This window comes from Podarcis liolepis (assembly GCF_965112155.1).
Source record: "Podarcis liolepis genome assembly, chromosome: 10".
Classification (NCBI taxonomy): Eukaryota; Metazoa; Chordata; class Lepidosauria; order Squamata; family Lacertidae; genus Podarcis; species Podarcis liolepis.
Window position 1 is genome coordinate 25,603,869 of NC_139562.1, and position 27,916 is coordinate 25,631,784.

Consider the following 27,916-nt stretch of genomic DNA (forward strand, 5'->3'; position numbering starts at 1 on the left):
TGCAATGCAGCTGCTCACAAACTTTTTTTATCTGGGCCACACTTTCAGAATAAACATTTACAGTGGTACCTCGGGTTAAGTACTTAATTCGTTCCGGAGTTCCGTTCTTAACCTGAAACTGTTCTTAACCTGAAGTACCACTTTAGCTAACAGGGCTTCCTGCTGCCGCCGTGCCACCAGGGCATGATTTCCGTTCTCATCCTGAAGCAAAGTTCTTAACCTGAAGCACTATTTCTGGGTTAGCGGAGTCTGTAACCTGAAGCGTATGTAACCTGAAGCATATGTAACCCGAAGTACCACTGTACTTGTGCCACACTGAATTTTTTGATGAAAAATAGATTGGAAAACACCCCCCAAAAAAACTCTGAGCAGCACATTATTTATAACATAAAACATGCTCTTATTTTGAAGAGATATCTATTCCCAAAAGTATATACTTAAAGAAGAAAACAGGTTGCCTGTATTTGCTGTAATAGCTGTACTGGGAGGAAAAGAGAAACATATGGTGCTTCTGTGATACTGGAGTGTGTTTGAAGTCTTGGGTAACTCTGATAACTTAGTTTGGCATCCTGTCTTCCAAGTAGGTGGAGTCATAAGCTCATGACTCAGTTGATTCTAACAAGGAGTAGGTTGGTCAAAACAACAAACACGTTGTTGATTGCATAATACAGTGTTTCCCAACCTTTTTTGGGCAAAGGCACACTTGTTTCATGAAAAAAATCTCGAGGCACACCACCATTAGAAAATGTTTAAAAAATTAACTCTGTGCCTATATTGACTATATATAAAGTAACTCTCTTTAATAGGAATCAAATAAACACAAAGAAAGTATTTTATAATAAAGTAAGTAAACAGAAATATGAAAAATTATAAAATACTTTATTCAGTGCGCAACCTGGGCCTGTTTGGCTGAACACAAAGCTGATATTCTGGCTGGAATCGAAGAAAGACACACACGTAGCTCTTCGTCAACAGCTCTCAGTCTCTCTCTGTATTTAGTTTTTATAGCAAATGAAGGAAGAGTAAGCAGGCTGGGGTGGGTTAAGTAAGGGCTGAAAGTGCCTAGATGAAGTGGGGGAAGCTAGAGAGGAGGTACATTCTGACGTTTGAGGATAGACTAGGTTCTTTATGTGAATGATAGGTGAGTTATTTGACAGATCGAACTGAGAGCAAGGTGTGGCTTGTGTAGCTGGGGTGGACATGAATGTTTGGGGTGCAAACCCCAGGCCAGCCAGGTCCGAGGGGGGGCAGGGAGAGACGGGCCTGCCTGCCTCTGCCTGCGCTGTGGTGTGTTTTGCCCCGACCGATGGACGGACCGACCTGCTAGCTGTCTCCGCAGTAGCAGCGCGGACTGGAGCTCCGTCATTCTCCCCGCCGGTGCCCGGGGAGGGGAGTGTGGGGCGGCTGCTGTGGAAGCGACGGCGTGCTCCTCCTCCTCCTCCTCCACTTGCCGGGCTAGAGCCAGCCGGCTAGCGCTCGCCCCTCCTTGCTCGAGCCGACCCCGCCGCCGGGGGCCTTCCCGTCCTCTCAGCGGCGCCGCCTCGCGTCCCTCGTCCGGGGGTTGGGAGGGGGCTGGGGGGGGAGGAAGGGGGCGAGGGGGAGCAGCCGCCGCCGCTCCTGAGGAGATTCTGAGGCGGTGGCGGGCGACGCGTGGCGGAAGAGGAGGGGTCCCGCCAGCCCCGCGTTTCTCTCTCTCTCTCCCTCACGGAAACCTTCCCCTCAGCTTCTGCCGCTTTTTCTCTTCTTTCCCTCTTCCTTTTTTTTTTTTTTTTAAAAATGAAAAATCTTTCCTTTCTCTCTTTTCCAGCCCCCCCTCCCCTCTTCACGGAATTTCACTGCACTCGGGCGCCGCGGCGCGCAGGCGCACTGCTCGCTCCTCTTTCCGCGCAGGCGCCTTCTCTCGCTCTTTCGCCTCCTTTTCTTTCTCTCTCGATGGTCCGCCTACAAAGGAGCGAGGGAGGCGCCCGCCATGTTTGGATTTGCATCCAGCAGGAGATGCCGCCGCCGCCCCGCCTCTCGCCGCCCGCCTCACCCGCCTCCCTCCCACGGCACACCAGGCAACGTCTCGCGGCACACTAGTGTGCCACGGAACACCGGTTGGGAAACACTGGCATAATATAGTCCCTGTGCACATTTTTTATTACACTAGGTTTTTTTAATAGTAGCAGAAACTATTCAAAACTTTCCACATGAAATGTCTTTCCCTGCAACATGGTGCTAAGTTTAAATTTAACTCTGCATTCCAGAAGCAGGACTTTTTCAAACTACATTTTGTTACCAAACAAATATTTCATCCTTGGATCACACAAAAACATTGACAGTTCCTCCTGCAATACTGAAATGCTTAGGGTGAGGAAACACATGAAGAAGTATTGTTGATCAATCAAACAAAAAAGTTCATTTCGTTTAGCATCCTGTGGGAGACTGATTTGGAAGCCCATGCACACTGCCTTGTCCTGCAGGATCAAATAAAGGCAGAATACAAAAATAAGATTGGGGGGGTTAGATCTATGTCAAATTCTTTTCCCTTCCAGCTGGTGTCCATCCCCAATAGGGCCGGCCCAAGACATTTAGGTGAACCACAAAATGGTGCCCCCCCCCAAGGAAGAAGGTGTGATAAGAGCTACATCAGATTCTGCTGTATCGGGATCTGCTGCCCCTGTGGATCCTGCCGCCAGAGGCAGTCACCTCGACCTGGTCTCATGAGTGGACCGGCCCTGATCCCCGGTCGAAAAACATGTTTTTATTTAAATAACTCCGAACCTGCTCACTGTTATTTTATGTAGAGAATCCGAAAGCCTTTTTGCCAAACTGGCGCCCTCCGCGGCTCCCGCGTCACTAAGCTGCCCTGGCTGGGGCTGACGGGAGTTATGGTCCAAAACGTTTGGCGGGCACCAGCTTGGCGAAGGCTGAGTGGAGATAAAAGCAATATTAAGTGAGCATCCACATAGGCAGCGGCTCCTTGCTTGGCGCCGGCTTGCAAGCAGCAAGGGCTCGCGATGTCCGGACGGAGCGCGGTATGGCGAAGAGGAGAGAGGTCTGCGTTGGCCACAATGCTGGCAGCAGCCCAAGACCCGCGGCGGGAGGCGGGCGGACTAGTAGGAAACCCACCATCCCAGCAGCCAAGGGAGAACTGAGGACACGGCTCTCCTTCCGTAAACACCGCTCAGTCCCCTCCCCTCTGCCGGGAAAGCAGCATTTCACCCTACGGGGGTGGAGAAAGAGCCCTGCTTTTTGGACCCACTTTCCTCGTTCCCCACGATTTGAGTTATGCACCTTGCTTGATAATAGCCTGAAACCCATTGTTTCCCCGCTTGTCTCTCTTTCGTGCCGACAGAGCTTTGCCGCATACGGGATTAAATCTCTTTCCTCCCCCCCCCTCTCCCCAGGGAAGTGGAAGCGTCCAGGCAGCTTGCTAATAGACACCCGAGGACTATGTATAACTAAGTGAAGCGGGGGGAGGTAGTTAAAGCCCCGGTGAGAACGGCTGAGTAGCAGCAGGAGCAAAGGGGGGTTAAGGCTGACCCTGCCTGAGACTCTCTTGGGGTGAGTAGATCGGGCGGTTTTTTTGAGGGGGGAGGCGGGAAGAAAGCAGGTCCCTTCCATCTCTTTCGCCTCTTTTCTCGCCTCCCCGGGGGAATTTCTCTATAATCCGGTTCAGCTCCGCATTCTCTCTCTCCCCCCTCCTCCCCGCACTTCAGTTCCCAGTGTGATGGAATCTTGGCTTGCAGAGGGATATTCCAGAGCTGGATTCAGCGCGGCTGGGAGGGGGGGGGGAGTTCAAGGTGACTTATTTTCTCTCTGTTTCAAGATTAGAACAAGCCCTGCCGCTCGATCCTATGACCGTCCTTTTGCAAGTGAGCCGTCCTGTTATTCAGTGCGCTTACACCTGAGTAATGGCGGTTAGGGCAGTAGGCTTTGCTCCGAGCGGTGGTGGTAAACAACCCCGCTGTCCTCTTGCAGAACCGGCGGCGGGGAGCGCTCGTGGTTTGCAAGCCTTATTGTGGTTGCGTGTCTTAAACAAAATAAAAATAGGCCCCTAAAGTTTCTCCTCTCGTCTCTCCCTTCCCCCCGATTTTCCTGGGGTGTATAATTAAGGAACCGGCAGATGCTTTTTTGTTTGTGTTTTTTAAAGAAAGGATTGTGTGTTTAACAAAGAAAACAAAACAGATGTTAGCAGAAGAGGCAACGGCGAAGGGGGTAGATTGGTGTGTGTGTGTGTGTGTGTGTGTGTGTGTGTGTGTGTGTGTTTAAATGCTTTCCTTGGAAACGCTGCTTTTGTTTTGGTCGGTCAATGCCAAAGCACTCGTACCTCCGAGTAACTGCCAAAAATACATCTGTGGGGAGGGAATAACTGAAACAGATGGAGGAAGAGGAGGAGCTTCGGGCAGCTCGCCTAAATGGGGGCCAGCGAGAGCCGCTGTTGCTCGCGCAGATCTTGCTCGACGGCTGAGCGCTGGCGATTTCGGGGAGCAAGGCAGAAGAAGGCTGCCAAATTGCGCAGTCTGATCCTATGCGTGTTTATTCTGAATTAAGCCTCCGCTCGGATGGCCGAGTTCAGCGTATGGCCTTTTTTCTTTTTACGTCCTGCATTTGCAGGCGTCTACAAACTTTCCTGCGCCTCAGCATTCATGAGGATGTCAAAAGATTAAGAATCGGGTTGACATAGGCTGGACTGATAGGAGGAGTGAAGATCCTGAATTGGGAGTGCGGGTAGCTACCCCAGATGAGTGGTTAGACCCAGGGTACACCACCCTGCCCCAGAAATGTGGTGGTGGTGGTGGTGTTAACATTTGTATACTGCCCTTTACCTGTAGACCTCAGGGCAGTTCACAACGTAAAAATACAACATAAAATACATAATTTCCGGATCAGAATTACTGTGTTCTGTTTAATAACACGAGAATGAACAACAGTGCTAGTTTGTGACTGCCATGATGATAGAATAATAATGGCTAAGCAGTTTACATAAAAGTAATAAAAGCACAATAACTTTCAGTGCAAATTCTTAAAAAGAAGATAAAAGCAATATATTCCTGTATGTCACAAATAAAGCTGAATACTGTACAAGAAAGAAATAATTTTTTGTCAAGAGTCTAAGAAGCTTAGGTTAAGTTTTTAAGAGGCATTTAAAAGTCATTACTGTCTCCAATCTTAGTATTGGAGAAGTATTTCTCCGTACTATATATGGGTAAAATAAAGTGATATAGGCAAAAAGCCCTTTGCGGTATGTCCTCCATGGCAGAACACTCAAAGGTCTCTTAAGCAGATTTGTGATTAGCTCAGCAAAGAGCAATGGGATGACGGGATGTGCTATTAGTGGATCTAAGCTGAATTAGCCAATGTGACAAACCCAAACTATGCTTACTGGGTCACAAGGCTAGTAGGAATGGCAGGAGATGGGATGAGGCAGGCCTGGTTATCTGAGGAAACATATATGGGTTAAAAAGATCAAAAAGCAAGTCAAATATCTCTAATAGTGAACTCAAGTGGTAACTGGTAACAGCAATGAAGCAAAACCACAGAGGAAAATGAAAGTAATAGGCTTCCTCATACCAAGTCAAACCACCTAGATGGTCCATCCAGCTCAGTATTGTCTACATCAGCTCACAGAATCTCTCCCCCAGTTTTGGCAGGGGTCTTTCCCAACCCTAGCCAGAGATTGAACCCATCACAGCACTACAACCCTTCAGGAGACCCCTGAAGAAGTACAAAACAACTTTATACTGGGGTGGGGAGAGAAACTGCCAAATCAGCCCAATTAAGATGGAGCATCCTCAGAAACTTGACAGTGGTGAGTATAATTTGGAAACATTAAATAGAAGACCATGGACGGCAGGGAGAGTGGAATACGTAGCTGTAAGGGAAAGGCTGGCTGGTTGGAATCCCGAGGGTTCTTCTCAGGAGGGGAGACCAGCAGCAAAATGTTGGCTGATGACAGCCAACAAAATCTTCTGCATTTTTATTTTTGCTTGGAAGCAAATCCCACTGGGTTCAATAGACTTTACTCCCATGTAAGCATGTTTTGCGAGTTGCTAACACCAGGAGAGAGAAATTCCAAACCGAAAATCTTCAACAAATGTTGCAACATTGCATTTACAGATTTTTCTTGCATGAGGTTTTTCTACTCTTACATTTGCAGAGAATTACAGCTATTTTGTTGAAAATAACATGTTTGTATTTTTTCTACTGGGGCCCCCAAGGCAGTGTTGGATAAACAATTTAGATGTAGAAAACAGTACTATGGGACAGGGAAGGAAGGGTTAAGCCTCCACTCCTCATGTACTGCTCAGTTCAAAATAGACACTGCTTTCGGGGGGGGGGGGGAGTGTCAGGCGATCCAGTTACTGATTACCCACACCTTGTCTGTTGCAGCGGTAAGAAAAACCAAGGAAAACCCCAGTAAGAACTTAAGCTTAGTAAACTGCATTAACTGGACAGAAGAACAAAGAATATAGGTTTAAAAATATACCAGAATCACCTGTCTAAAAAACCTTGTTAATATTATTCAGTGTAGAATAAGCCTTTTTGCCTGTACAGTCTTTTCCAAGGAGGCTAATTTGTTTGTCAAATGAAGTCTCCCGAGTGCCACCAACCATTAGTGTGTCCCATTTTTAGAAAGACCCTTTCTGATGTTTACACGAATGTAGATCACCAAATTGAGTAGTAGACGTTTGAAGTGAAAATTGCACTTAATTATCAGTAGCTGTGGAATTATTGCAATATGGGGTTAAGGTGCCAAGGGCTGCTGTGCAATTTCCATTCACTGGAGGGCCAGATTAGGTGTGATGGTGGCATGGCAATCACTTTAAATGTGGGTCAATTTAAAGTATGTATCACAAGTGTGTGTTGTGATGGTGGGGTATGATATAAAGAGTAAAAACAGTGTACAGGTGAGAACTGCAGAACCCTTCCATGCCTACTGCTTACTTCCCCCTAGTCTGTATCCCCTCGAGATGATCTGCCCCACTTTCCAGACCAGGCTCATTTGGTTTATATGTACTTGGAGCAGACCTTTCTGTTGGGTCCTTCATAGCCTTTGCACAGAGGCCCGATGGAAATGAATGGAGGCCACGCTGCAGTAGCTCTGTGGGTGGGTTTTGCTTGAAATTGATTGGTTTTTGTCTGCACCAAACATGAAAGCATGGAGCTCTGATTGTTAACGAAGTCATTGATTGAAGAGAGGGAAGAGTCGATTTGACTGGCAGTCCATTTACCCTAATGCCCATGATGAGCTGTTAATAACCAGGTCACACTAGAGGCACAGGTCCCAAGAGGAGAAAGATGAGGACTGATTGGAGTTCTGGGAGAATCCCCATGGGGAGGGCCAAGAGGCAGCCCAAAATCAGCAAAGGAGTAAGACATCTGATCTGGTCATTAAGTACCATGGAGAATTGGCAGGTCATGGGAAGAACCACAGCTCAAAAGTACAGCACCTGCTTTGACTGCAGAAGGTCCCAGATTTGATCCCCAGAATCTCTAGACAGGCTCCTGACTAAGACATGGGAGAGCCACTGCAAGTCTGTGTACTGAACTATAATGGACTAATGAGAGTTATGCAGAGCATTAGCTACCAACCTCCTGCTCCTTCCCAGTGCACCCAAAGTAACTGCTTGGAACTCGCTAGAGGCACAGGCTGCTATAGGAATAGATGGATGAATAGCATACAGAGGTACCCAAAACTGAATTGGTTCATGGAAATCTCAATGTTCGGGCTTAATGATCACAGAATCGGTCTCCTTATCTTCCTATGAAGACAAGGCAGCTCCTGCTCAGAAGGTGCATCACACAATTCAATTGCAGCCACTGATCATAAATCTCTTATTTTCTTTGTCTCCGTCTGTAGACCTGCTGGGCATCTGATTAATGTTCTCAAATGCACCAAGTGTCGAAAACATTGCCTCCAATGAACTGCATCGGATTCTGTTTGCGGAACAACTCTTGAGCAGGTAGAATGTACATGTAGAATGTAGAATCTAGCCCAAGTACATCTTCTACTGCAGACACACGCCGTAGATAAACATTATAACCTTACAGTTGTACCTCGGAAGTCGAACAGAATCTGTTCTGGATTTCCGTTCGACTTCCAAAATGTTTGACTTTCAAAGCGCAGCTTCTGATTGGCTGCAGGAAGGTCCTGCAGCCAATCGGAAGCCGTGGAAGACCCATCGGATGTTCAGCTTCCAAAAGAACGTTCCAAAACTGGAACAATCACTTCCTTTTTTTTGATTGTTTGGGAGCCGGAACGTTTGACTCCCAAGGTGTTTGGGAGGCGAGGTACGACTGTACTATGGTTATGTTTCTCTTTCTACATTAAAAGTGGCTTAATTTTTTAAGTGTCAACCAGGCTTGATTAGCATGGTCCAGATATTACCACTGGTGTAAAACATCTGCCTCCAAACAGATGTTGGTGATTGCAAAGTGGTTGGAGCATGTAGCACCAATATTGTACAAGTTGCACTGGTTGCTGGTACATTTCTGGGCACAGTTTAAAGGTAAAGGTACCCCTGCCCATCAGGGCCAGTCGTGACCGACTCTAGGGTTGCGCGCTCATCTCGCTCAAGAGGCTGGGAGCCAGCACTGTCCAAAGACACTTCCGGGTCACATGGCCAGCGTGACGAAGCTGCATCTGGCGAGCCAGCACCAGCGCCGCACATGGAAACGCCGTTTACCTTCCCACTAGAAAGCGGTCCCTATTTATCTACTTGCACTAAGGGGTGCTTTCGAACTGCTAAGTAGGCAGGAGCTGGGACCGAACGACGGGAGCTCACCCCACCGCAGGGATTCGAACCGCCGATCTTTTGATCGGCAGGTCCTAGGCTCTGTGGTTTAACCTATAGCGCCACCCGCCTCCCCTGGGCACAGTTTAAGGTGGTGCTATTTACTTATGTAGTTTGGGACCAGGTTACCTAAAGAAGCGCTTTCACATGTATGAATCTGCCCTTGCCTGAAAATCACCTTTGGAGGACCTTCACATACAACATAAGCATAAAGGATGGGGCCTTTTCAGCAGTGGAACCACAGCTGGGGGACATGTGGCCCCTTCACCACAGGCCTGTGAGCCTGTCATGACATATTTCAGGTTGCTTCCCCCTCAAACTCTAAGCTGGTTCTCTTGGTGTGAACTGTTGTTGAAATGACACTAGATGTTTTAACTGGTTTTATTCTTCCAGCTGTGGTTTCATATTTTTGATACCTCTATGTTCAATTTAAGTATATTGTTATTTTTCATGGAAGCTGCCATATGAGGACTTTGCTTTTAAGAGATGGCCTGAAACGATATTAAATAAATATATTGGAGAAACATGAGTGCTGATTGCTATTTCACTGTCCATTCGAAAGGAAGAACGTGATGATGGGCTAGTGAGGCTGTATTTAGGTTAAGAGCTTATCCAGTATATCTGATTTTTTTTTCTTTAGCGGAAGCTAAACCATATCCAGTATGTGTCTGTTAGGATGAATGAATGAAACTCTTGGAGCTCTTGATCTTATGCCCCTCCTTTCTCTTATTTTGGCCAGGAGTCTTGGGTCTATTTTTAGTCCCTCTCTAGGTCCCTGATATATCCTTGTGTCAAATTTGCACAGATTGCAAGTTTGCCCACTACAGTTTTCTGGCTGATGCTAGCCTTAGCAGTCAGCTGGTATCTGGTGTCCAAGATGCTGTACAGATTGTTCTGATAGATCTCTTTCAAAAAATCTTACTCAAATCTAAAGTGATGCCGATGGGAATCCAAAGAGTGCTTTGTCAATAAGAAATTGTTTTTATATATGAAATTGCTTCATATATATGTTTTTAATCGTAGGTGTTAAATTGCTTTGAGATGTTTCACAGGAAGTGATTGATTTATTTAAAGATCATTTGTTTATTTATCAAATTGGAGTTGGAAGAGACCAGGAGGGTCATCTAGTCAACCCCCTGTAGTGCAGGCATCTTTTACCCAATGTGGGGCTCAAACCCATGTGCCTGAGACTAAGATGCGTTCTTTCTGTTTCTCTGTACAGTGATTTGTAGCTTTTGGGGGAAAAAGGGTTTTGTGTGCTCTAGGGTAGATGTGTGAAAACACTGGACACCTGGGTTGTGGCTTTCTGCTCTGCATATTGCCCCATATATTTTAAAGGGAAGCTACATTCTGTGCATTCTGTAATGGTTTTTGTTTCAGAATATGGGATGTTCCATAAAAGTAAGGGACGCCTGGCAGATTTATTGACTGTAAACAAGACACCTAACGCTGGCACTTCATGCAAGTATAGGTCTGCTGGCTGGTTAGCTATGAAATAGCTTGAGTCATTTGCACCATGTGAAAATCTAAAATCCATTTGATTGTTTTTAATGGGATGACGACATATTTGCTTCCTGTCTTACACGGGTTGACTCAGCTGCATGCCTGGAAATCTTTTTCGTTGTTGAGCTACCTGAGCCACATTGAAAATGATTGCTGTTCCTTGGCACAGGAAGTGATTTCACCACATTAAATCCTGAGATGCAGAGGCTTCTCCCTACTATCTGTGTGAAGAGTTTGGAGGTGCTCTTTCCATCACTGGCTCCCCAAAAATGAGAGCAGGGTCCAAGTGAGCAGCTATGCTGGATAGTGGCTTGTTCAAATCTGTCCTTATTTTGAACTTAGGCCACATCCACAACATACAGTGGTGCCTCACAAGACGAAAAGAATCCGTTCTGTGATTCTCTTCGTCTAGCGGTTTTTTCGTCTTGCAAAGCAAGCCCATTGACGGATTAAAGGATTAGCGCTATTAGCGGCTTTTAGCGGCTTATCTGCTGATCGGATCAGCTGATAAGCGGCTTAGCGGCTTAGAAAAAGGGAGGGAGGGGGAAAAAACAGCAGGAACTCGCAAGAAATTGTCATCTGGCGAAGCAAGCCCATAGGAGATTCGTTTTGCGAAGCACCTCCAAAACGGAAAACTCTTTCGTCTAGCGAGTTCTCCGTCTTGCGAGGTGTTCGTCTTGCGGGGCACCACTGTACATTTAAAGTACTATGATACCATTTTATACAGTCATGCCCCCCATAAGAATTATGGGAGTTGCAGTATGTTGCAGAATTTTTAGGAGACCCCTATTCCCCTCACAAAGGTACGATTCCCCGGAAAGAGGGTTTGATTGTTAAACCGCTCTGGGAATTGTAGCTCTGTGAGAACAGGGATCTCCTAGCAATCCTCGGCACCCTCAACAAACTACAGTTCCCAGTATTCTTTGGGGAAGCCATGGCTGCTTAAATGTATAGTGCTTTAAATGTATAGTGTGAATGAGCCTTTAGTTAGGTGGTCTTTGAGTGGCCTGTCAATTAATTGACTGGTCTTTTGACTGCTTATTATTTGTGGTTAAACATTGTCAAATATTTCATGAAGCTGATAACATTGCTGTGTAGGTGGCAGCTTTAAAAAAATAAAAGATGCATTGTATTGTCATTTGCTAGCCAGAGTAGGAGTGAGAGCTATTTGCTTTCAGCACAGCAGCAGTGGGGGGGGGGGGGAGAGACAAAGCCTCTCCTACTGGCCACCTGCTCTGAGTGCCAACATCTGCAAAGAGAAAAAGGAACAGAAACATCTCTCTGTCATTTTAATCAATAAAAAGCCTCAAGGTAACTTGACAGGATAAAATACAAGACATAAAAGCAATGTCAGGAAACAATGCAAAAGGCTCATTCAGTAACATGTTTCATAACGGCAAGTCCTACCCACTAGTGTTTGAAATTCGCCAGGCACATTTTACACCTGGCTACCAGCCGCCTGTGACCTAGTGAAGATGCCCAGGTGCCAAAATGGCGCCTGACATCTCCGTCATCTGGAGGCGCATTCCTGGAGATCCTTGGATCTTGACTATTTTCACACACTAGCAACACAACCTGTAGAATTATATTAATGATATTTTATCTGCACAATCAGAATGAATTTCGGGAACCAAAAGGTTGTACAGTGGTACCTCGGGTTAAGTACTTAATTCGTTCCGGAGGTCCGTTCTTAACCTGAAACTGTTCTTAACCTGAAGCACCACTTTAGCTAAAGGGGCCTCCTGCTGCCGCCGCACCACCGAAGCACGATTTCTGTTCTCATCCTGAAGCAAAGTTCTTAACCCGAGGTACTATTTCTGGGTTAGCGGAGTCTGTAACCTGAAGCGTCTGTAACCTGAGGTACCACTGTATTGAAAAATATGACTTTTGAGCCGTCTGGCCCCAAAATGGCAACTAGGCATACCGTTTCAGTGACTGTAACCCTGGTTTAAGGAGCCATTTGGCACCTAGCTTATATATCTGAGTTTCTAACCCACAACACAACGTAGGAAAACCACCGTAGGAGGCAACATTAATTAGCCAAAGGCCTGAGTAAATAAAAAGGACTTGGCCTGGCGCCTAAAGACTGGCAGAGATGGTGTCAGACATGTCTCCCTAAGAAGAACATTCCATATGGAGTCAACCATGAAAGGTCCATTCTCATGTGGCCACCATTCACACCTCCTTTGAGTGGGGAACACGGAGAAGGGTGTCTGTTGAAGACTGCAGGGTTTGGGTTGGTTCATATGGAAAAAAAGTAGTCCCTAAGGTATTGTGGTCTTCAGCCCTATAACTTCCTAAACGTGAGTCTCCAGCTATTGTTGGACTACAATTCCCATCATCCCTAGCAGGATCAGTGGTCAGGGATGATGAGAACTGTAGTCTAAAAACAGCTGGAGACCCACATTTGGGAAACCCTGCTATAGGGCTTTAAAGGTCAAAGCCAACACTTTGAATTGAGCCCAGAAACAAATTGGTAACCAGTGCAGTCAGGCTGGAGTTGATGTAATCTATTCAGGTCTTCTGGTCCCAGTCACTAACCTATGACCAGCTAGCCATGGTTGCTGGAGGAGCCATGGACGCATAACCTGTGGCTTCCATATTTCATTGGACTAGAACGCCCATGATTCCTCACCATTGGCTATGCCAGCTGGGACAACGCTTGGAGGGCCACAGTTTCCCCATCCCCAGACTACCCTCTGCATATGATCTGAGCATAGGACTGCAGCATTAATGGGTTCCTGAACCTAGGAAGCTGACCTATACAGAGTCAGGCCATTGGCCCATGCAGCACTTCTTCTGCGCCATTGGTCTTCCAGTGGTGGGTTAGGACTTGCTGTTAGGTTGTAGCCTGATCTAAGGTGGGTTGCAGCAGCAGCATTACTACCATATAAATCTCCAGGATTTCAGGTAGGGGTCTTTCGTAGTCCTACCTGGAGATGCCAAGGGATGAAACTGGGACCCTCTGCGTGCCAAGGAGGTGCTCTGCTCCTTGACCACAGCCCTTCCCTGATGACTCTCTGATCTGTTAAATTCCTGGGAAGGGTTGAATTTGAGTTAACTCTCTGTCAAGTGCGACCATTATTTCACAACACACAAGCAGCCCAATGCCCAACCCTAACTTTGGCAAGCCATTGTGTTTGCCTTAGCCCTGCCTCTCTCGTCTGCAAAATAGATGGAAAATAGTGTGCTACTTAACAGTTTCGTTACAAGAATTGCAACAATAATGTATGGACCTTTGAATCCTTGTGTTACATAAATGTTCAGTATTTAATCTGGTAACTTCCAGGGGCGGTTCTGTTTTTTTTGTTTTGCAGGAGAACTGCATCTATCTCCGCACAATTGTGAAAGTCACATTCTGTGAGCTGCTGGCCTAAGTAGGTTAGTCTGATGTTTTACTCGGTGACAAAGAATTCCCCTCACACACACCTTCAAAGTCCTCATTTAAAGTCCCCCCCTCCCCCACTCCAAAGGACTAATTGCTTCTTATCAAACAAAATATATTGGTGGGGAGAAAAAGCTTTGCATGGTGAGCTATGACCTTGCCCCATGGAGACAGCTGTTTTGTGTGCTTTTGTTTAAGAGCTTTTTCTAAAACATCCAAGCTCTATACTGTATATGCTTGTTATGAAAACCAAAGGCCAAACAAGCTTAGTATGGCTTGATTCAGCTTCATACCAAAACTAAACTAAATTCTGTTTCAACAGGCAAGCATTGCTTGTTTTGTGAAATGACGTCTGTGCGTAGTGACTTAGGGCGCCACCCACTTGCTTGTGGAAGGACTTTAGATCCAGTGAATGCCCTCTGCTAATGGAAAAGAGGGGAAAGGGGCTTTGTTTGTGGCAGATTCCTCCTTCCTCTTCAGCCGCAGTACTTTTTTAAAAAGAAGATTGACTTCAGAGGTTTGGGAGACACCCTACAAACAGGGTGAAAGATGGCATGGGTGGCCTTGGAATGGGAAGCACATATTGGCAAAATCCTCATGCCTCTCCTTTGGGTCATGGCTTTGTCCATTGGATCAAAAGCACTTCTGTGAGTGGTGCAAGAGCACTAACCTGGATTCCACCTTCTAATAATAATAATTTAAAAAACTGAAGTGCGTTTTGTAAAAAAAAAAAAAAAAGTCCACCTGAACAGATCTAGATGATTTCAATATGTTCCCTCACCCCAGGTTCTGTGTACTGTATTGACAAAAGCGATCCCAAAATGCCTCTCAACGATGAGCAGAACGGTGACTGCGATTCTTCCCGGTTCTCCGAAAGCACAGCTTCTTCTTCCAGCGACTCCGAATATTCAAGGCAGAGTTTCACCAGTGACTCTTCAAGCAAGCCCGGCTCTCCAGCTTGTAAGCTAGCATGAGCTACTGGTGCATGTGGCAGGAAATTTGAGAAGCACTACCTTGTGTGCAAAATTGATGTTCACATTTGGTTTCCCCGCCACACACACACACACACACACACACACACACACACACACTTTCAAGGGTTTCATCTGCTGGCTTCACTGTACAAGAAATATCCAAGCTGTAGGCCAGTGTGGGGAAGCAGAGGCTGTCTGGGTGTTGCTAGCCTTTATCTTCCATGAAGTCCATATTCTCTTATCTTTTTTGGAGGCAGTGGGAAATCACAAGTGGGGAGAATGCTATTCCTCTCGGGAGCTGCTTGCAGGTTTCCCATAGGCAGTTGGATGGCTGTAATAACAGGATGCTGGACTAAATGGGCCACTGGCCTGATCCAGCAGGACTTTTCTTAGGTTCTTAACTCCCATCAGGTTCAGCTAGTTTGGCCAATAGTCAACAGGGATAGATGTTGTAGTCCTGCAACATCTAAGGTAAAGGGACCCCTGACCATTAGGTCCAGTCGTGACCAACTCTGGGGTTTTGGCACTCATCTCGCTTTACTAGCCGAGGGAGCCGGCGTACAGCTTCTGGGTCATGTGGCCAGCATGACTAAGCTGCTTCTGGTGAACCAGAGCAGCGCACGGAAACGCCGATTACCTTCCCGCTGGAGCGGTACCTATTTATCTACTTGCACTTTGACGTGCTTTCGAACTGCTAGGTTGGCAGGAACAGGGACCAAGCAATTGGAGCTCACCCCGTCGCGGGGAATTGAACCGCCGACCTTCTGATCGGCAAGCCCTAGGCTCTGTGGTTTAACCCACAGTGCCACCCGTGTCCCTTCTCCTGCAACATCTAGAGGGCCAGAAATCTAGATGTATGTTTTAGTTGAAATTCCTGCATTGGGTTGGACTAAATGACCCATGGCGTCCCTCCCTACTCTCCAGTTCTAAGACTCTACAAAATTCTCCACCTTTGCTCCAAGCAGTTAACTACTATTATGGAAAGAGGCTGAATGTTTATATAAATTGTGTTTATGTATATTATTGGGTTCACCCTTTATCATCTCCACTTACAAAGGACTCATTCAGAAATATTAAAGCTCTGAAGTGTTTTCATGTTAAGCTTTGACGCTAAACATGTTTTCCCTTCCTTTGTCCCAGCTACAAGCCCTCCCAAAGTGGTTACATTTGATGAAATGATGGCAGCAGCAAGAAACTTGTCAAACTTGACTCTGGCTCACGAAATTGCTGTAAATGAAAACTTTCATTTGGAGCGCACTGAACATCCACCAAACAGGTAAGCAAGAGGGCTTTAGTAATTTCACCGAAGGGGCTTTAGGGCCCCAGCCAAGTTTTTCACCATTTAGGGTTGGACAGGTAGACTGAGTTGTTTCACTTTGGCCAACACAACAGGTAGATTTGTGTTGGGCAAAATGCAGTAAAACAATAAATTGAGTTTTAAAGCAAGAAAAGACACTAGGGGCTCTTAAACTTAAAATGCATGAATCACTGCTGTTTGGCAGCTAAAAAAAAATTAAATCCACCAAGTGACTCCACACATTCTGATTTTCCTATGGGAATGGAAACATGATTGAGGGAGAGGTTTATATCCATGTTTAATTAAGAAGAAAACCTCAATATGCATAGAAACTTTCCAGTATTGCATATCCAATTCTTTCTAGGAACAATTTTCCCCTAGTTTTCTGTTCTAGCTGCAGTTGTTCTGGTGGCACCACTCCCACGACTTCAAATTATATAATCTGGCACAACACTCCTTGGCATCAACCCAAATGCCTCTCCCATAGGGATGTGAGGAGGCATCAGTTTTCATTCCAGCCTGTGTTTGTCACCTGCGGCGCTGTTTCCATCCTGCTGCAACTCAGTTGCTAACAAAAAACATTTATTTGTCTCTGTGTCTGCTGTGGTGGAATTTTATGTAATGACATCATTTGAAAATTGATTGCTTATTGCTGTTGTTTTGACTCTCATGGTTGTATCAACCACAGGAAAAAAATACATATATATATAGACTGATACAATGTGTGTTTTATTCAGCACCATTCATTTCAGTGCAAATGTTAACACTGTTAACTATTTACATTATTTTCCTGCCTGCCACAGCTTGACTAGAAGGGTGAAGCAAATTGTGCACCAAGCATTCTGGGATCGTTTGGAGGAAGACTTGAATGAAGATCCTCCCGAATATGAACATGCCATCAAGCTGTTTGAAGAAATTAAAGAGGTGAGTTAACCTTGGGTTTCTTTTTTTCTCTTTTTCTTTTGTCAGCTTAGGTCCAGCTATATAATTTTATCAGTACAGCAACACTTCTGTTCTAATCGTGCTCACACAAGACCTGCATTACCACGGTGAGCCAGTTTAACTACAGCTGCTGCACCTTACTTGATTCGTGTGTGTGTGTGTGTTTAAATATTTCAGATTCTTCTTTCTTTCCTGAACCCTGGGGCTAACAGGATGCGAAGCCAAATCTGTGAAGTTCTCGATGCCGACCTCATAAGGCAGCAGGCCAAGCACAATGCAGTTGACATCCAGGGTCTTGCAAACTATGTCATTAGCACCATGGGGAAGCTGTGTGCTCCAATAAGGGATCATGACGTCAACCAGTTAAAAGCTACTGGGAACATTGTTGTATTGTTCAGGTTGGTGTGTGGTTTTTCTTTTTAACATTGTTCTTTATCATTGTTCAAAGAATTGGCGGAAAGCTTGGATTTTTCAAATATAGTGATCTGGAGTGGGATCCAGGGTTTCCCAAACTTGGGCCTCCAGCTGTTTTTGGACTACATTTCCCATCATCACTGACCACTGGTCCTGCTAGCTAGGGATGCTGGGAGTTGTAGTCCAAAAGGGGGGGGGACCCAAATTCAGGGCTGCCGAGAGGGTGCACCTAGGCCAGCAACCTTGTTGCATTTTTCCTTCATGCTGCTTGTTTGTATTGATTCTAACATTTGTAGTTTTACGACTCAAACATGCTGCTCCATCTAGTAGCGCTTTCCATGAAGCAATCATTTCACAGAGGGATTGCCAATGTGGCACCCATGGACACCTTCCTCTGATGCCCACAAAGCCTCTGAGTGCCCCACTTGCTACCCACGTGGTCATGAGGTGGTGAAAGTGGTTGCCTTTTTCTCCTTTGAAAAGTAGAGCTGAAGGAGGATGTTGCAAGAGTGATGCTTGTTCCTCCCTTCAGCTCTCCATGCTCTTCAAGATCAAAATTAATTATACTGGATCCAGCTTCTACGCATATTCCTTGTGTGGGGCACACAAAAATACATCTGGGCCAAAGGGGTTTTGCAGGCACCTGCCAAGCCCTGCCCATTGTGCTTTGCAAGCACTGATCACCCGCTGTACCTCAAAGTGGGTCTGATTTTGTATTAAGATGTTTGCTATCTTCCTATGTCTATTGACATCCTATGTCTATGTCCATTGTGACATGGAAAATCAAGCAGTGATGTGAAGGGGAGTGCTTGGATCATTTTAGTGGGGTTTTGCTGGCTTAACTGCAAATACACTATTTTAAGTAGGTTGTAGACCAGAATATTTTAATCGCCCTGCTTGTGAGCATTTAGAAGCTGTGCATTATACTAACACAGAGATACTACAAATGCACAGAGTAAGTTCATGAATTGCCATGGCGGTGTCTAATAATAGTCTGACTGTGTTGCAATTTATCTTTCATGCTTCAGCAGTGGGGCGGTTGCCCTTTGCAAACTGGACTACTGGGGAACCGAGATAAGCCTGTGTCTCTGCATATGCTGCGTGGTGGGGAAAGGACAACGCAATCAAGTTTCCTATGATGACATGGCTGCAAACTATTTTTGTTTGTTGTATTCTTACAGGCAAATATTCCACGTCCTGGATCTCATGACAATGGATATGGCTAATTTTACTATTCGGAGCCTTCGACCTCATCTCCAGCGTAACTTGGTGGATTATGAAAGAGCAAAATTCCAAGATATACTTGAAGAAACGCCAAGTATGTCCTTTGTTTACATAGGCGGGTATATAGCCAATGGCCTGGCGATGCAGGCAGCTGCCTGGGGCCTCTATTTAAGAAGAGGTCCAAGGGGAGATTTACATTTTCCTTCCTCCTCAATGAACTAAAAGCTCCAGCAGGAAGAAATTTGATCTTTTAAGCCACCTTCTAAAACCTGTTCGTGGTGCTATACCAGAGAAGCAACCTTTAAACAATGCTTTTGGTCAGGAGTGTTAGCCAAGTCTCCTTATTCAGTATATGAGAGACCTGCAAGCTATACAGTATTTGTGCAAATCCTTGGACTCCAACCTACTGACACAACTGATGATGAGAATTAATAATAATAATAATAATAATTTTATTATTCATACCCCGCCCATCTCGCTGGGTTTCCCCAGCCACTCTGGGCGGCTCCCAACAAAATATTAAAATACAGTAATCTTTTAAACATTAAAAGCTTCCCTAAACAGCGCTGCTTTCAGATGTCTTCTAAAAGTCTGGTAGTTGTTGTTCTCTTTGACATCTGGTGGGAGGGCGTTCCACAGGGTGGGTGCCACTACCGAGAGGGCCCTCTGCCTGGTTCCCTGTAACTTCGCTTCTCGCAGTGAGGGAACTGCCAGAAGGCCCTCAGCGCTGGACTTCAGTGTCCGGGCTGGACGATGGAGGTGGAGACGCTCCTTCAGGTATACTGGACCGAGGCCGTTTAGGGCTTTAAAGGTCAGCACCAACAATTTGAATTGTGCTCAGAAATGTTACATTCAGGCAGTGTTTTCATCAGGGGACACTTTGAGTGCTGCACTGCTTTGTCAGGGATGGGGGGGGGAGCAGAGAAGTTGGGGGGTGTTGCTCCGTTTCTGGTTAAGAGCTAAAGCACATTCAAGGAACATGTCATGTGGAGACTCAAATATAGTTAGGGGAAAGTCATGAAAAAAGAATAAACTGTCATGCAGTTGCTCTTCCAGGAGAAGGCCTGCCTTCCTCCTGCACAGTCTGTTGTGATGCTGAATGTCTTGTTGCACAGGCGGAACTTGTGCTGACAGTGGCTATGGCACAAGAAGGGCAGCTTCCTTCTTGCAGTGAGTGCTACCTCCATTGCAATACACGCAGCGGCATTATAATACAATGCAGGCAGAATTGCAACTGGTCTGCTATGATGTGATCTCCATCAAAGAGCACTGTAGCTGTTCTGTGCCTTTCTGCAGTTCTCTACTTCTACCTCCTTTTTGCGAGCAAGGCCTTGGGGTTTGCCTTCCTCCGTAGAGTGCGCCTCCCCCAGCTGTGCAATAATAAAACAGTTTCTGTTTTCTGTCTTGCAATGTTTAGGTGCCCTGGACTTGACCACAGAATGGATAAGGGAATCTATACAAGATGAATTGTCTTCTCTTTCCTGTGAAACATCTTCGCATGCTGGTGCTAATGGGATGTCCAAAACAAATCTGAGCCCTACTTCGGTGCTAACAAACAGCTACTTGAAACTCTTGCAGTGGGATTACCAGAAAAAGCCTGTTCCTGAGGTAAAGCTCACTAAGACGGGGACAGGAAACCTGTGGGCCCTGCAGGTGTTGGGGGACTACAACTCCCATCATCCCTGACCACTGGCTATGTTTGCCGGGGCTGATGGGAGTCCAACAACATCTGAAGGGCACAGGATCCCCAGCCCTGATTTAAGAGCTTCCTACTCACCCACCATGACCAGTCCCAGAGCATAGTTTCCTATCTCCATGTGAAGAAAGTAGCCTTGCAGCAAGTTTGTGGGAAGGAAGGAAGGCTAAGTAGCCAAAGGAACTCTTATGTGCTGGAATGTGCAGTCTTACATTTAAAAATGAAGATGCAAAATAAACTTTTAAAAAGGCCAAAATGCACACAAGAAAAGTGGGAAGTTGTCACATGGATGGTTACTACAATTCACAGAGTGCTTTCAGCAATCAATCCATCTGACAAAGGGCACATTCACGCAATGCATTTAAAGCACCATGATGGCACTTCAAACAGTTATGCATCCCTCAAAGAATTCTGGGAGCTGCAGGTTGTTAAGGTTGCTGAGAGTTGTTAGGAGGCCCTTGTTCCCCTCACAGAGCTACAATTCCCAAAGAGGTCTAACAATCAGCCCCTCTTCCCAGGGAACTATGGACACTGTAGCTCTGGGAAGGGGGAATACCGGGTCTCCTAACAATTCTCAGGGGACGCAGGTGGCGCAGTGGGTTAAACCACAGAGTCTAGGACTTGCTGATCAGAAGGTTGGCGGGTCGAATCCCCGCGACGGGGTGAGCTCCCGTTGCTCGGTCCCAGCTCCTGCCCACCTAGCAGTTTGAAAGCACGTCAAAGTGCAAGTAGATAAATAGGTACCGCTCTGGCGGGAAGGTAAACGGCATTTCCGTGCGCTGCTCTGGTTCGCCAGAAGCGGCTTAGTCATGCTGGCCACATGACCCGGAAGCTGTACGTCGGCTCCCTTGGCCAATAAAGCGAGATGAGTGCCGCAACCCCAGAGTCGGTCACGACTGGACCTAACGGTCAGGGGTCCCTTTACCTTTAACAATTCTCAGAACCTGTAAAAATTTCAGATCCCAGGTTTATTTGGAGAATGTCATGACTGATTTTAAAGTGGGATAACTTAAATGTATGGTGTGAATGCAGTCTAAATGAACTCCTTTGACAATAAATTGAACTCCTGGTAAAATACATATCTTTATATTTGGTCTCATTTGGTCTCATTGGGGATTTGATTGTTTTGTTGACACTCTTTTCTAAACATCTTATTCCAGACATTAATGACAGATGAAGGTCGTCTTCAGGAGTTAACAGAGAAACTGAATCAGTTGAAGGTTATAGCGTGTGTGTCTCTCATAACAAGCAACATGTTGGCTGCAGTTATTGAGGGCATTCCTGATTTTGTAGACAAACAAAAGCGGATTTCATTTGTGCTACTTGAAGGAATGAATAAGAAGTAAGTATTTAGATTTGAGTGTTGGAACTTACTGAAAACCTATATGAAAAGTCAACATGGGGGCAGGAATCAAAGGCAGTATCTGATAGAATTAACATGGTTTTCTCCTCACCCCCCTTTTTGCAGGAGTTTTGATCTGAAAGAAGCTCTTAATGCAATAGGTATTCGTACGTGTAGTGAAATAAATGAGTCGGTGACTGAGAGAGGCTTCCCACCACTAAATAAGGAAGTGCAAACAAATTTAGTAGGGCAGCTCTGCAACATCGTTGAGGAAGACAATCCTATCAACTCCTTAATCGGTTAGTAACTTAACTCACTGGCTACAGGCATCTTAATGTTTTAAGTGTATTTGTCATTGTCGTGATTTCAAATAAAATTGTGATTTCCAGTCACTATTATCAAATACTGTGGCATGAAAAAGGCTGCCCCCATTGACCTGGTTCTCATGTAATGCTAAGCCATGGCTTAGTGTGAATGCTCAGGTTCCCAGAGAGATAGTGGCTGCTTTGTTTCTCCTCTGGTCTTGCTGCTACTGCAGTGCTGTGCGCTAAACCATGGTTAGACTTAGTGCATCATCTGAATCAGGACTCATGGTTTGTCTTGACAAGCCAGGAGCTGTAGCCAAAACGTTTGTTCTATGGCTTATGCCTTGTGGGTTTATCTGGCTTCGGATGACACACTAAGCCAAACTAGGGCTTAGCTTGCAGTGGCAGGACTGAAGCAGGAACACAATGGCTATGATATCCCGTCTAGGCTTAGGGCATTACATGTGAACTTAGCCGCTGTGTGCACTTCAAACTTTGTTTATAGTTCTTTGTATAACAGATAGCTTCAAATGGACTGAAGTCTGGAATCAGTGTATGTAAGCCCCTATCTCTGCAATTGGGGAGGACAACAGACTTTGTACCTCTCTCTACACACATTTGTTTATGCCTGAACAGAACTTCCACACACTGAGCTGTGTGTGCAGAGGGATCTGTCCATGTGTTTGGTTGAAGGGTTTCTGACTGTAGATCAGGGGTAACTAAATCTGTGTGGTGGGGTTTGCTACTATTACTCTTTGGCCTTGCCTGGTCATCTTACCCAGTTCTACAGAGGAAAAAGGCAGTGGTTATATAATAACTACAGGAGCTTAATCTCCCTAACTACTCCTTGGTTGATCTAGGCAACTGCACCCTAAACATTCTTGTTCTTCCCGCCCTCTAAAAAACCCCCCACCATACCTAAATGCCACCCCTCCTGACTGGGACAGAAATGCAAGGAGTATGTTCAAAAGAGCAGAGGAAACAGCTTGGCCTCCTGATTTCTGTCTCTGCCCCTTCAAGGCCTTGCTGTAAACATGCAAACCCATGCTTCAGTGCAGGAATTGAATGCAGATTTTAATTTATCTTCACAGGAAATGCAGAAACCTTCCAAAGGCTGCTGTACTTTAGCAAAACAAGTTGCAATCCCAACCTTAAAATTGTTGATGAGATGTCCACAGCACTATATGTGGGTGTCTTGAGATAGTGACACCTATGTATGTAGACCTCCTCAGCAACTTGATCATATGGGGTTTCAATTCCTGGGAAGTCTGTCCACATAGATGGACATGGGCCTCAGTTGTCCACTCTTAGCACATGGGTTTGGGGGTGGAGCCTGTGTTGCGGCTGTGCTGCTTCTTTCTATGTATGCATGGATGCTTTTCGTGCAGTTAAAACATGAAGGGGCCTACTTCAATCATATTTAGAACGTTATGCTGTCTGTCTTGAATGATACAAGCCAAAGTTCAGTTGCGCCCAGGTTCTGTTTGTGGGTGTCCCATGAGCCTTTAGTTGACCACTCTCAGAACAGGATGCTAGGCTAGATTCACTATTGGCCAATTCTTACTTTCTTAAATTCTAATTATGTGATGTGTTTTCCCCCCTCTCTAGATAAACGGATTCATTTGTACATGAGAAGCTTGCTTGCTTCTCCAGGCTTTCAAAAGTCCACACCTACAATTCCAGGAGGCCTTGCTGTGATTCAGACTGAGATAGAGACCATTGGATCACAGTATGCCAACATTGTTAACCTGAATAAACAGGTGTACGGACCATTCTATGCAAGTATTTTCCGAAAACTGCTCTTCAGTGAAGCAAGCAAAGCAGAGCCGGAACCTTCTACTAACTGAAATATTTGGGTCTCTTTTGTTCCTTCCTGGTCACAGTATTTATATTGTGATTTGTATTCTTCTCAACGTGCATGGCTTGCAAAGATGACTGTTACAGAGAGATAAATCTGTGTGTCTAAGTGGGATAGACCAGAGATACTATATATAAATAAAATGTCCCCTGAATATGCAATGTTACTAAAAAAAAATTTAAAGAAATAATTCTGTTTATAATGGCAGATTGTAACATTTATTGCACTTGCTTACTGTAAATGTATTCTCTTGCAAACAGTTGTGACATGTTGGAGAAATGCTTGCTGATGTTTTAGTAACATGCTTATTCCAATGCCTTCAGAGCAATAAAACTGAAGTTAGTGGTTCAGATTTGATCTGAATTAAAATATTAAGCTCTTAACCCCAACCCCACCGCTCTTTTTCCAAACTGGCTTGTTAACAAAACCCTATTTTCATTCCTCCATATTCCTCCTTTGGTTCTGTGCTGGCAACTGTGGGGTGGGGTGGAAGGGGATGGCTCTCATCAGATTGCTCCTGAACTGCTGCCTGCTTCATGAACATCTTCATAGCAGCCCAGTTCCAAACTGCTTAGAGGTATTAAAAAACAAACAACCCCCTGCATAGTCTAGCTGGCACATGGAAGGGTAATAAGGGCACATTTTTCAAGCAAGCCACAGGAATGTTTTGATGTAGTAGATTGCTCGAGAGCCTGCATTATTATATGCAAACTATATATTTATATATATTTGCATATCTCAAACTATTCAATATAGGAAAGCTTCATTACTTTAGTTATCTAATCATCCCTTTTATACCAGAAATGAATCATGACTTGAACAAAATTACTTCTAGGAAGTACAATTTATAATACTAATTCACTGTGATCTTTTTCAATAACAAACTTGTTAAGTATATAAACCTTATATTGGGAGTCTCTAAATATTCCCAATTGATATTTTATATCCCTAAAGTGTGTTTTTGGTAAGAATGAATTTTTATTCACTTTGGGAGTAAGGTTCAAAACCATTTGCCATACAATGTTTTTGATGTGTCTATCGCAGAGGACCTTGATATAAAAAGCATTGTAGTTTTTATTGGCAATTTTGATTTTTTAAATAAAAAAATGGAAATGTAGGATCTTCTTTTTAAAATCTCTACCAAGTGTATCTCAGCTATCTCAGACTAAGACTGACTTCCTGCCTGAGGGTGGGGAGAGGCAGAATTATTTCTTTCCTTCCTACAAGTTTTGATTTCCCTGTGGGATTAAGCAAAATGACAAAATGGCGAATGCGTATTCAGTTATTGTTCAGTTCAATGAATTCAGTGGTGCTAGTGATAGCCATATGTGACTCTACAGACTACTCTCTCAAACCACACAATCCTTTTCAAGATGCCTTTGGAAGAGAGTGTTCCTTGCCCTGCACTTGCCTTGCACTAAGATAGCCTTCCCCAGGCTGCTGCTCTCCTGATGTTGCAGGACTCCAGTTCCCTTAACCGCTGACCACTGGCTATGCTGCTAGGGCTGCTGTCAGTTGGAGCACAACTACATCTGGCAGGGCACCAGGCTGAGGAAGGCTGCTCTAAGATTTTATGTCCAATTACAAGGAATAGGAATTTAATATATATTTTTCACGTTTTAAAATTGTTAGGCTGACTTGGAGAAACTCTGCTTTGTGGGAGCTATTGCAATATTAAGCGTATGTTAACAATAAATAATAAGACTTGATGCCCAAACTATTTGTATCAAGAAGCCAATAGCACCCCAAATTCTGATAAGGGAACTCTATACTTTCTTAAATTTGAAAGGAAAATATATTAAATAGTCTAAACTAATACGTGTGACTTAGATATGGCTAGGTTATGTTATAAACATCCACAAGAAACCTTATTGTAATCATCTTATTGTGGTATATATCTTTTTCTGTTTTCTTAAGCACTCTGCAGGAGTCAAATGGAGCCACAGTCCCTCCACAAGATTCTAATTTACCTGGGAAACAATAATATTTATTAGAAAACACTCATGCAGAGGCCTAATAGAAAGCAAGCTTTGTTTTGTGATTTTATAAATGACTTTAAAGGGGCATTTTATATAGCATGGTATGTCCATTCAGCAATATTTGAATGTTTCCTAGCTAATGTTCACAGCCTTTTGGATGTTGAAATTAATCAGTTAACTTGTCCCTCCTGCATGTTGTTTGCTGAAATAATCCAAATATGTTTACTTTTGTTAGCTTAACGAAAGCAAGATAGTGTATGTAACTGGTTTGTGAGATGGGTTTTTCTGTGTGTTAATATTTCGTATTCATTAAAATTTGTTTGTGATTTAAAATGTTGTAGAGATTCCCTCTCATTTAAAGTAGTAAAACAAAAAAAGATGCAACTGCAGAGACCATTTATTATTGGCTATTTTGAATGTGGACGCTGCAGCCCAAGTTGGGAACAGGTCAACTGACGGCTAAATGAAGTTCAGCTCTGCACAGACCCATGAGAGGCCGCCATTGCTAACTAATTCAAAAATCCAGGGAGATTTAGAACCAGGGAGGGTCATAGCTCTGCAACAGAGCATCTGATTTGCATGCAGATGATAGCAGGTTCAATCCCTGGCATCTCAAGGTAGGGTTGTGAATGTCCCCTGTCTGAAATCCTAGGGATCTGCTCCAGTGTAAACAATATGGTAGATGGACCAATGGCAGCTTCTGATGTCCCTAATATGGATTGCCCACTGTGCTCCACTTTTGCCACTATTCACAATGGTGTGAACAGCTGTGGGCAGGGCATATCACATGAAGGAAATAGGTTGCCAATACAGTTCACAATCTCTCCTTTTGCCACTATTCACTATGGTGTGGGCAGGGCATATCAAGTTAAATAGCTGCATTTGTTTCCCTGTGAGCTATCCCTATGAGCTGTCTATTGGGCACACTTGGCATCTTCATGTAAAAGCAATACTACATTAGCCATGGAAGTGAGCGTTTGTTTTTAATTAAAAATTACTATTAACAATAAGCAAAAAGGGGCCACTACAAGCCATTAGTATGTACCTGTTGCCTTCATTGTTGTTGGGACTAAGGAATACTTAGCAGCAGAATGAAAACAAACTGCTGCCACCTAGACATATGCAATAGGTTGCAGTAGGTCCAAGCTGCCAGTTGGGTTGCCATCATATTGTTAGAAGCAGCATTAAACTGCTAACCCAACCATTGGTAGTGATCCAACATTTGAGGAAGGAGGAGACACCCAGAATCTGTCCTAGTGACTTTGTGGACCTGCTAGCTGCATATGATCACAGTGGCAGTGCCTAGGTTGAATCAGGTTAGTAGTTTATTTCTAAAGTCAGGTAGGTTCTGTTCTATGGATACCAACACTTTCTTTTCTTGTGTTCTATACAGTTCGGTCTGTGACATCTGCATGTCAGAAATCCAACAGGCAAAACTCTTCCTGGCTGAGATGCGGAAATGGGCAACTATACATACACCTATTGTACTTCTGCCTATCATATAACTCTCAAAACATATATAATCAATTAGGAAAGAAGTGGCATGAACATTAAGTATCTAATACTGTGGTGCAATCACAAAAGAAAGTTATATTTGTTGAATTTTACTCTTATTGTGATGAACGGGGATGATTAGCAGATTCCTTGATGGGGAATCTATACCAGCGGTTTGTGTTTCTATTGCTCCCATTCGAGCAATTTCACCAAAAAGCTTTATGTTGTATTCATCCATTTCGATGCTGATTGCCGCATTTACATTTACCTTTACCTTACACCGGAGCGTACTCGACGTGCCACAAATTCCTGTGGGTTAGGAAACGAGGGACAGGAAGAAGCTTCCTCAGTTCAGGGATCGGTTTTGAGGAAAGCTGAGCTGTAAAGACGAATTCCGGCGTTGAGATTAGGCGCGTTTCCACACTCGCTCCTGGCCAAGCAGCGCTTGAGGCAAAGACGGATCACTTCTGCGGCGGAACCTCTGCGCTGCGGGCCCAGTTGCATCTGGGGGCCGGTTTCACAGCCGTACTTGGTGCGCTCTGCACAGCGCAGGCCGGGCTTTCGTCGCTTTCCCCACCGGACTGCCATGGAGACGCTGGCGGCGGAGCTGGGAGCTTCAACTCCGGAGCAAGCGGCAGCTCCCGTAAACACGGTGGAGGTGAGAAGTTGGTAAAAGGAGAGCGAAGCAGGGAAGAGACGGGGGCGGCGCCTTGGCTGCCGAGG

At 44.9% G+C, this 27,916-nt stretch overlaps 2 protein-coding genes and 2 long non-coding RNA genes across 16 annotated transcripts in view; 2 read left to right on the forward strand and 2 right to left on the reverse strand.

Moving 5' to 3' along the window:
* Positions 1-27,916, reverse strand: part of LOC310687310 — a 374,731-nt gene that overhangs the window by 190,339 nt on the left and 156,476 nt on the right. The window lies entirely within an intron of this gene.
* On the forward strand, positions 3,266-26,032 carry TCP11L2 (t-complex 11 like 2). 12 transcript variants are annotated; one of them, XR_014516355.1, is made up of 14 exons: positions 3,707-3,785; positions 5,481-5,794; positions 7,847-7,949; positions 13,601-13,664; positions 14,455-14,628; positions 15,783-15,918; positions 16,743-16,863; positions 17,059-17,279; positions 18,477-18,613; positions 19,937-20,127; positions 21,376-21,557; positions 21,684-21,856; positions 23,471-25,215; positions 25,260-26,032. XR_014516355.1 is itself a non-coding variant. In XM_083462186.1 (12 exons), exons 4-12 carry the CDS (start codon positions 14,490-14,492, stop codon positions 23,707-23,709), a joined length of 1,539 nt encoding a protein of 512 aa, XP_083318312.1. In that variant the 5' UTR covers positions 3,402-3,546; positions 7,847-7,949; positions 13,601-13,664; positions 14,455-14,489; the 3' UTR covers positions 23,710-26,032. The 12 variants fall into 12 exon arrangements, 6 of the variants coding, with proteins under 6 accessions (XP_083318312.1, XP_083318314.1, XP_083318311.1 ...); XR_014516351.1 differs by lacking the exons at positions 3,707-3,785; positions 5,481-5,794 and adding an exon at positions 3,266-3,546; XR_014516352.1 differs by lacking the exons at positions 3,707-3,785; positions 5,481-5,794 and adding an exon at positions 3,402-3,546 and having other exon boundaries at positions 13,601-13,660.
* Positions 9,112-27,916, forward strand: part of POLR3B (RNA polymerase III subunit B) — an 81,789-nt gene continuing 62,984 nt past the window's right edge. The window contains exons 1-2 of one of the 2 annotated variants that reach the window (XM_083462152.1): positions 9,112-9,116; positions 27,775-27,851. In XM_083462152.1, coding sequence (XP_083318278.1) covers positions 27,780-27,851 — 72 coding nt within the window. In that variant the 5' untranslated portion in view covers positions 9,112-9,116; positions 27,775-27,779. Of the gene's footprint in view, positions 9,117-27,494; positions 27,852-27,916 lie in introns of those variants that run through there. The other variant, XM_083462151.1, reaches the window with a different exon arrangement.
* LOC310687300 lies at positions 16,648-27,595 on the reverse strand. Its single transcript, XR_014516367.1, has 2 exons — positions 27,468-27,595; positions 16,648-16,842 (listed from the first exon to the last, which is right to left on the reverse strand). It is a non-coding gene; the product is annotated as an uncharacterized lncRNA (long non-coding RNA).